At 48.8% G+C, this 9662-nt stretch overlaps 1 protein-coding gene across 1 annotated transcript in view; it reads left to right on the top strand.

Moving 5' to 3' along the window:
• Positions 1 to 8918, top strand: part of OAF (out at first homolog) — a 58078-nt gene extending 49160 nt beyond the window's left edge. The window contains exons 2-4 of the mRNA XM_090266120.1: positions 5571 to 5705; positions 6501 to 6681; positions 7877 to 8918. Coding sequence (XP_090122246.1) covers positions 5571 to 5705; positions 6501 to 6681; positions 7877 to 8157 — 597 coding nt within the window. The 3' untranslated portion in view covers positions 8158 to 8918. The remainder of the gene's footprint in view (positions 1 to 5570; positions 5706 to 6500; positions 6682 to 7876) is intronic.
• Positions 8919 to 9662: the final 744 nt, after the last annotated feature.

Consider the following 9662-nt stretch of genomic DNA (forward strand, 5'->3'; position numbering starts at 1 on the left):
GGCTCACATTGTTCCTGTGGCAGTCAGGACAGTGGTGACCTTTGGGATTTGGCTGACAGAGCACTAGAGACTGGGGGTGAGGGGGAGTGGAAGAGGGCAGGGAGCACTGCCCTGTAACAAGAAGCCTCTCTCCCCAGTCCAGCCCTGAGAGTATACACACATCTCATGATGGAGGTGGCCTAAGTCCCTGGGCACCAGCCTGCAGATGTGCTTGGCCAGCTTTGGGTTGACTCTATTTCCCCATGGATACTGGACAGAGCAGCCAAGGTGCTCCTGTGTCTCCCACAGGAGCAACCAACATGAAGTTAGGAAGGTATTGATTCCTGACTGGCTCCCGTGCTGACAAAGCTCCCCCTTTCTCTAGCCATGAAGCAGCCCCAGCCAGGAGCAGAGGAATAAATATTTATATTGGCTCTGCCTAGGCCTCAGAATCATGCATTCTGGTGTGATGGGAAGGAGACCAAGGTGGGTGGGTAAAAACTCCCAGGGGTGAGTGCCAGTAGTCCAAGAGCAAGGATGAATTTGGAAATGGGTTGGGGGCAAGCTGCTTCATGAGAGGTGGCTTCCAGCCTGGGCTGTACGACAACTGTGGTACAGTGGTGAACTGGGAGAGGGGGACTGAAGGAAGGGCAGTGCCGCCATCCTGGCCCCTTTAGTTTTTGGTTCCCTTGTGGTGGAAGGCTGGGTGGGAAGCAAGGTCTGAGACACCCCTCACCACCCTACCCAAAATGGGCTTTCTGGAAAAGGGCATTTAGAGAGTGTAGAGGAAGCTAGAAGCTAGTTGTGGGAAGGCAGCAGGGAGTTGGAGAGTTTGAAAGGTAGAGGAGAGGAGATTCATTGGGCTGGAGCTGAGGCAATATGCTGTGAGAGGATGTGTGTGAAGCACTGTCAGGAGAGATGCTGTATGAAGGTGTGTGTGATTAAAGGAAGGTACATGTGACATGTGTGAGGAGGTTGTTAGACTGTGGTGAGAAAAGGTGTCTGTTAGATGGGAGAATGAGAGGCTGTGTGTGAGACAGGGAATTCAGCGAGGGAGAAAGGGTGTGGGAGACTGCAGGAGAAGATAGGTCTGTGAGAGTTGTTGCATGTGACTGAGAGAAGAGAGTGAGGTGGAGGCTCCATGGGAGGGACTGTGAAAGAGAAAATGTACTCATATGGGCATCTGTGTGGAGGACAGAAATGTGCAACTGAACTACAGTGCAAGTCGGGCAGGAGAAGGCATTGGGGGAAACTGTGTGCCACTGGTCAGATATTGGGAGCAATTGAGTGTGAAAGATTGTTTGAGAAACAGCATGTGGGAAAGATTATGGATCTGTGGCTTGTGATTGGGGAAAGCAGATGGCAGGCAGATGGGGACAGGCAATCCCTGGCAGAGTAATCAGCTCGTGGAAAGGTACATGGCATTGCTAACTCTGGAACAGCCAGCTTTCTGGTTCAATGCTCAGGGAGCATACGAGGAGTTATCTGCTGCCTTTGTGGGGCACACTTTATGGAGAGGACAAAAGGAACCTTTGAAGGGCTCTAGGCAGATCTGATGACACTAGAGTGGAGGGATGGATTGGGTTGGGATGTTGAGACCCTTACACCTTCTGTCTTCTGTAAATGCCTCTCTCTTGTCTAGAAGGCTCCTCCTCCTTTGCCTGACAAGCACCATTGACATTTTTCTCACTCTGAGAAGTCTTCCCTTCCTCCTCTACTTCAAGCCCCTTCATTAAGGAAAGAACAAAAATTCCTCCATCCATCCTTAGCCATGTAGCACTTAGCATAAACATCACCCCTAGGCCTTACCATAATGCACCAGCTTTGGTTGTAGGAAGTCAGCCTCCCCATGAGCCTCTTGAAGACTGGAGCATTTGCCCACCCGCCTGCCCAGCCCAGGCAATGCTCTCCCGCTGATTTGCTGACTACTTTCAAGCCTCAGAGCAGTCATCTGACCTCACTGGGTCTCAGATGCACCTCTAAGAGAAAAAATTTTACTCCTGCCTCTGCAGGTCTGCGATAGATCACAGTTGAAACAAGGCCAGGGGTTGCAACAATATAATACGGAAACTTAAAGAGATCAGCCCACTATGTTTTGAAACTTTTCACTCATTTTTTCCTTCTAATAATCCCTCGAGGAAGGTACTATTAGTTGTAGTCATTTCACAGATGTGAAAACTAAGGTGTAGAGAGATTAAGTGAATCCCCCAAAGTTACATAGCTGTTGTCAGCAAAAACAGAGTTTGAGCACAGGTCATAGTGCCTCCGGAGCCTTTATTCTTAACCACTGTGCTCTTCTAGAACATACCTACTCTACTTCTTACTAATAACCACAGAAGACTTTAGCAGAGGCTCTCTCGCTCTCTCTCTTTCACTTGCCACACCCTCTGCATGGTCCATATTTCATCCCTGGTACTGTAGCATACATTTCTTCCTGGTGACCTGTAAGTTCTAGGAGCTCATGGGAGATGGAGCCTTATAGAAATCTCCCATTTGGGGAGCTGTAGCCTTGTCCTGGATCTGAGGACCCTGCCTCTAGCCCTGTGACATGGGCTATTTCCCAGCTATGCCATCTGTCTTGGGTGCTAGGCCAATATCTGGGTGGATCATCCCAGGGCACTCTCCAGTGAGGAGGAAGCCAGGAAGCCTGGCTTTCATTTGGATAGATGTTCTCTGAAGCAGGGGAAACTCTCCTCATCCCTTCCCTTGTGCTGGTGTGAAAGGGACCCCTGGAATCTTAGTAGTGACTCTGAGGTGTAGGGAATAGAAGGTAGGAGGGGCACTGGTCAGATTGGTAGAACTGAAGAGATTCAGAAAGTAGGGCTGTCCCTTCCCTCCCTGGAACCAGCAAGTATAATATGGTTTTCCAGAAAATTTGGACTAAGAACATTGGACAGTTCAGGGTTTAAAGAAGAGTGTCCTGCCTCATCTCACTCCTGTATTTGTGTCAGATGCTGTTTACTAGTCACTTAGAACCATGAGTGGGAGCTGCCGTACTTTGCAGGCAGGTGGACAGGCACAGCTGGAGGGGCGATCTCTTCCTGGCTCTGCTGCTCGCCAGCTGTGTGACCAAAGGCAGATTAGCACTGCTTCTCTGGGACTGAGCTTCAGTTTCTTCAGCTAGGCATCAAGGAAATCGGACTGATTGATATAGGAGGCAATTGTGCATTCTGGTGGTTAAGAGAGCTCAGACTTTGGAGTCAGACTGCTGGGTTAAAATTCTGGCTACATTTTCTCTTAGTCCCATGACCTTGAACAAGTTACCCATTCTTGACTTGGTAGAAATCATAGTTCCCACTTCTTGTTTTTGTAAAGATTTTAAACAGGGTAGTATATCCTTTTTTGACTCATAGTAACAATGACTTGTCCCCTCCAGTTAGAAACTTTAATAAATCTTTGTCCTATACAAATAAATAGGACAAACAGAGGAAATATTCTTTTTCAGTGAGAAACCCTTGTTCTCTCTCTTCACCCCCAGTTGTGTTACCATTTTGGTAGCATTTTGTTGTTGTTGCCATTGTTATTTAATATAGATGCAGGGGGAAAACTCAGATTTCTTTCATCCTCTGTCATGGTCTAAGAATTTAAATAAATGCTTTCTGTTCATGGTGGGCAATTAATATCCCTAAGCAATGGGACCACCCAGCACCCCTCAATCCACAGGTTATTGGCAGGAGATGTATTGGAGAAGATGCTGTGAATATTTCAGACAGGGTTTTTTTAAAGGGTCATTGCTGAAAATACCCTAGGAGTGGAAATCTGGTATAAAGTCTCACCTTGCAGGAATTGAGTCTGGAGTGAAAAGTACATAAGTATACTAGCCTCCAGTCTCCCCTCATCTGACTTGAGGGAATAGAAGATTGGATGCCAAGCTGATGGGACAAGGAGATTCCAGACATGTGGCCCAAGAACAGATTTTCTGTTCAGCAGAAGCTAGGATGAACCCAAGCACTGATTTACTTTCCCCACAAATCTGGGATTGTAAGGAACCTAATGGAACCTTTCTCACCAGTTGAGCCTCAGTTTTCCTTTCTACAGTATTGGTGAAAAGTATCTCCATACACTCCTGTACCTCATTGTTCCAGAGAACATTCACAGTGAAAGGAAGAAGAGAAACATCCTTATAAAGTCAAAGGACTTCAGAAGTACATAAGGATTTATGAAATGGCAGCAATCATTTGTTCATATCACCTGTGACGTTTGCTGATCACTTGCAATGATGATAACCACCACAGCTAGTACTTTCTGCGCACTTACTCTGGGTGGGCATTCTTCTGTGCCCTGCACACTAAATCACTTAGTCCTCACCACAACCCTGTCAAGTAAATGTATTCTCAATCCTGTTTTACAAATGAGGCTTAGAGAAGCTAAGAGATATGCCTGGATGCCAGCTAATACATTGAAGAGTTGGAGTGGATTAATTTGCTCCTCACTACCTCTACCAGGAACCCAAGGGAAATCCTAGGCCCTATTCCCAGAGCACTTACACTGTAGCAGGCATATAGTGAGCACTCACTGAATGGGGGCTCTCTTAGTGAGTGAGGCCAGGGAAAGTACATTAAAAGATTAGCTGCACTGGGCTTTATACTCTCAGTGCCAGTGCAGGGCCATTGACATTCCTAGAAGAGAACCATCGTAGTCACCATGGTATTGCCCTTGACAGATTAAATTACTTCTGACCAGGGCCTGGTAACTTCTCACTGGGAGCAGTCAGATAAGGCACAGGGATGGGTGAAAGCTGGAAGGCACCTCATGTGAAGGTGGGTCAGAACAAAGGGTTCCAGCAGTCAGTTGGGAAGGGGACCCCATCCCATGGCCCCACTCCAGCTTCCCCCATTCGTGCAGTGTGTCAGTAACAGGAAGGAGCCCTTGGCCCACTGTTAATGCTGTTAGTAACCCCATGGGGAAAAGGAAGTGGAGAAGGAAGGGATAGGTGAGCCATCCCAGCTCCCTCTGGCCAGAAGGCAGAAATTACTGAAGGCAGTTTGTGCTGCCATCTGCTCTTAACCTTGTCCTGCCCCCACCACGTCAGTCTGAGATGCAGTGGCCTGGAGCCTGGCTGATCAGAAGTATGGTGGGAATTTTGAGGAGCACTACTAGCTAGGCATTTCCCCAAACCTGAATAAGAATGTCAGCAAGAGAAACTCTGGAATCTGTACTTGTAAAATATACAACCCCTCCCCCATGAGGCCCTGGTCATGTGGTTGTAGGTATCCTGACCCATCCTGATGAGAGTTATACATTGGTACCACCTAGGGGAAGCATGAGCTATAAGTTAACCGGGTGCTAAAAGGGAGCAAGGTTAAGTTGTGTACTTTTAAACAGTTCTGTTTTGAAAAGCTTTTTAGCAGTTCACTCTGTGAATTTTCCAGGAAGCTTTGAAACATCTGGGGTGTATGCTTTCTTTTAATTCACTGGTATAAATGAGAAAGATAAGAATCCCTAGTCCAGAAGGAGGGAGGTGACTTTTGCAGGGCAGTGTCCAAGCACATGTCCTCTCCAGGGCCTGAGCTGAGTGAGCACTGGGTGGGCTGGTGGGGAGGCCCCACCCACCTCCAGTTGGTCCCCATCCTTCCACCCTTTTCCCTCAGTATGTGAAGATCTTCCGGGCCCTGATCCTGGGGGAGCTGGAGAAGGGTCAGAGTCAGTTCCAGGCCCTCTGCTTTGTCACCCGGCTGCACTACAATGAGATCATCCCCAGTGAGGCCATGGCCAAGCTTCGACAGGTGAGTGCCTTCTCTGGGCCTGCCCTCTCCCAGCGTCTGCCCCAGAGCTCTCACCCCTGCAGTCATCATGGCCCCAAGCCTGCACACCACCCCAACTTCAGTATCCCACCCAGCACATGACCTGAGCCCTCATACCTGGTACTCCACTCTCACCCTGTTGTCCTGAACTCCCTGACTTTGTTCCAGCTAAACCTGGTTGGTCAAGGAAATTCTGGCCTCACAGCTCCAGATCTTTAGTCTGCACTGAACTTCCAAACCTCCATATCCTCCAGTCCCTAATATTAGCTCCTCCCCATTTATGATGGAGGTTAGGGGCTTAGACTCTGAACTTGAATCTGCCTTCAGACCCAGTGCCACCCTCATTATCTGGGTAACATTGGAACAAGTTACCTCATCTTCAAAGCCTCTACTTGCCATAGGCCCTTCTTGTGTCTACCCTTCCCAGAGAGACTCAGTTTCCTGAATGTTGGAAAGTATGGAACCCCAGAGGTCATTTACCCTGGGACAGCTTGCCTGGTCAGCCCACCTCCAACACCACCCCAGCAGTATGATTGAACTCTTCATCGGGCCACAGAAGAAAGCCCAGTGGCCAGCTGAAAAGGCTTGACTATACTCTGGGTATTGATGTCTCTGCCAGTTGGAGTGGAGCTTGGTGCCCTTTGACTGTCACCTTGCAGATGGCCCCACAGTTCTAAAGACTATTAGCCTGGGCTTGTCTGACTCTCAAGTGATCAGAGGAAAATGGGCAGGAAGCATTCTGAGACCTGGTGGGAGTGGCTCTTCTCCTCCCCACAGAAAAATCCACGGGCAGTGCGTCACGCTGAAGAGGTGCGGGGCCTCGAGCACCTGCACATGGACATCGCCGTAAACTTTAGTCAGGGGGGTCTGCTGAGTCCCCATCTCCGCAATGTTTGTGCAGAGGCCGTGGACGCCATCTACACCCGCCAGGAGGATGTCAAGTTCTGGCTGGAGCAAGGTCAGCTGGGTACTACCCACTGCTGTATCATATCAAATAGGATAGAATGCGATGATGAGATATGGGAGTTCAGGGAAGGACCTCTAAACCAGGCTGGGATTGATTAGAGAAGTAATGTCTGTGTGTTTCTTCAGTGAGAAAAGTCAGTCAGGTGAAAGGGACCCATTCCAGGTAGGGACACAGAGAACTATGACTCTGCTGGGCCCTCTGGAGGGAGATTCCTAGGCAAATCCCACCTTATCCCTGAACTTAGTGAGAACACAGAAAGGACCTTCTGTCATGTGAGGAGACACAGGCACCAGGGTCGGGTGGGGCCCAAGGACTCCCATTCTCACATGCTTACCTGGGCCACTGCTTCTTGAAATCCATTCCTTTGCTTTCTTTCACACTTCCCTGGTGCCAGCATCTTTCTCCCAAGATCCTGGAGGCCTCCTCTTATCTTTTCATGATCTTTGCCTTTCTGGCCTGTGTGACTTCACTGCTGGGAGATCTTGTACTTTTTTTTCCCAGGGATGTCCTCAGGTCCTCTGTAAAGAGGGGACAAGGAAATGTCACCATTCCAATTCTAGGTGCCTGATCCCTCTGCTTAACTGGCTGCATACTAGAGAAATGTCTGCCCCTTCCAGGGCGACTCTGGATTTAGAGATACCCAATAGAGCTGTCAAGCCTTACTCATACACACACCTCCCCAGTGGGCTGCACCCCAGACTGAGCTACAAGCCTGATATTGTCCCCCAGAGGCTGGTCCCGTGTGGCTACTGAGCTGAGTGAGGGCCCAGGTCCCTGTTGTCTCCCCACACCTCTCAAGTTCACATTCCTGTTTGTCCCATGCCCTTGACCATCCTGAGTTCCCAGTGTGTTTGTGCTGGTCTTTTCCTACCCAGTACTACTCAGATATTGTTTCCTTTTAAGAAGCTTGTCTTGATTTCCTACTTATTCTCCTCCTGACTTATTCTATCACAATCGTGCTATAGTGATGTTTTTAAATGTAGGGTGGCAGCATGGCTAAGTTAAGGCCTTGAAGTCACACAGACCTGTGTTCCAGTCCTAACTACTTCTTACCGTGTTAAGGGGTGAGACTGGGGTGAGAATACTTAGCTCATAGGGGTGATGGGATTCCTAAAGAGTCCATGCATGGCCCCTTGCTAGGGGAGACCCCCTTTCTCCTTCCTTGACCTTTACCTCTTTCCCCTAGGTGTGGACAGCTCCATCTTCAAGACTCTGCCCAAGGACACAGAGCAGGCTTTGCTACCTCACTGTGGGCAGGTGGGGGACCGAGAGATGCCCTGTGTCTGTCACTATGGCCTGAGCCTGGCCTGGTACCCCTGCATGCTCAAGTACTGCCATAGCCGGGATCGACCAGCATCCTACAAATGCGGAATCCGTAGCTGCCAGAAGAGCTACAGCTTCAACTTCTACATGCCCCAGAGGCAGCTGTGTCCCTGGGATGAGGACCCCCTAGCCAGGCAGGGGTGAGGACTCACCACTCCTGCTCCCAACCCCAAAGAGGCCTTATTTCTCTCCATCACCTCCCATTCCCTCCCCTGCTCTTCCCCCTCCCTTCTTCCCCTCCCTTCCTTGCTCCCCTTCCTTTCTCCCTCCTCCCCTCCCCTCCTCTCCTCTCTCCCTTAATCCTGGAGTCCCTAGCCCCTTCACTCATAACTGTGAAAAAAGATGTGGCATGGCAGCTCCCACTCCCACCCTATGTCTTCCTTGAGGACAGAGAAGAAAAGGTGGTTCTCCACACTGCACCTCTCCTCCCCTCCTTCATCCCCCCTCTTTCAAGCAAACAAAATGTCATGGCCTGTGATTTTCCTGTTTCACTCTTTAAAGGTTTAGACCCCAAAAGATGTCTTTGCCTGTTATACCCACTTCCCCACATAGAACCCCCTCCCCAACCATCGGGAAGAAGCTGGCCCCTCTGCACTTTCAGCTACCCAACAAGGAGGGGATCATGGCGCCAGAGAGAGAGCTGCTGGGACTGATGCTGCAGCCCCTACACCAAATCACAGAGCATTCTCATCGCTGGCCTCCCAGGCCTCACTGGGTGGGACAGGTTGGGAACCTCTCAGCTCTGAGACAGAGCACCTGTGCCTTTTCCCTTCTAAACAGAAACATGTTTGTAGGGTTCTGGGTCAGGGAGGGAGCATGAAGTATGAGGAAAACTTGAATTTCAGATTTTTAATGCAAAGTATTTATCATTTCTACCAGAAATAAAAGTGTCAATTTTTACTCGACTGACTTTTGGCCAATGCAGTGCTGCCACCTGGTGACAGGAGAAGTGTTCCGTAGTCTACCCTTTAGAAGGGACACCTTCTAAAGCACTTACTGTATTGCCAGCCACTGTGTAGTAGGGAGAGGATGTGGGTGGGGGGATCTTACTAGGGAAGGATAAGAAAAACCTTCTGCACTGAAGAAGAGGAGACATACATAGATGAGCAAGCTGGACAGTAGTAGACAGCATGAGCTTTATTAAGTCAAGAAATAAGATGAAAACTTAAGAACCAGACTTCCAAGGTTCAAATCTTGGCCTTGCTTCTTATTTGCAGTGCATTCTTGGGTCAAGTTACTTTACCTCTCTGCCCAAACTCTCTCAGCTATAAAATGAGCTTAATTGTGAGACTTAAGTGAATTCATACATTTCTTTTTTTTTAAGTATATTTTATTGATTATATTGTTACAATAGTTCCAATTTTTTTCCCCTTTGCTCCCCTCCGCCCAGCACCCCCGTTCCCCAACAATCCCCTCTCCAAGTCCATGCCCATGGGTCGTACATACAAGCTCTCCCGCCTCACCCTTTCATATATTCTTCTTTTTTAAAAAATAATTAATTAGTTAAATATTTTAACAATAAAAAATAACAATCCCTCCCTCTCAGACTTAAGACCCTTTACAATCTTATAAAGGACAATGGACGAAGGTCTCGAGCTCCTCTAGCTGCTTCAAGCTGGACATGGTCGTCGTCCTACCTACCCGTGGGT

This window comes from Furipterus horrens, unplaced genomic scaffold (genome assembly GCF_987537825.1).
Source record: "Furipterus horrens unplaced genomic scaffold, mFurHor1.1.pri manual_scaffold_2, whole genome shotgun sequence".
NCBI lineage: Eukaryota > Metazoa > Chordata > Mammalia > Chiroptera > Furipteridae > Furipterus > Furipterus horrens.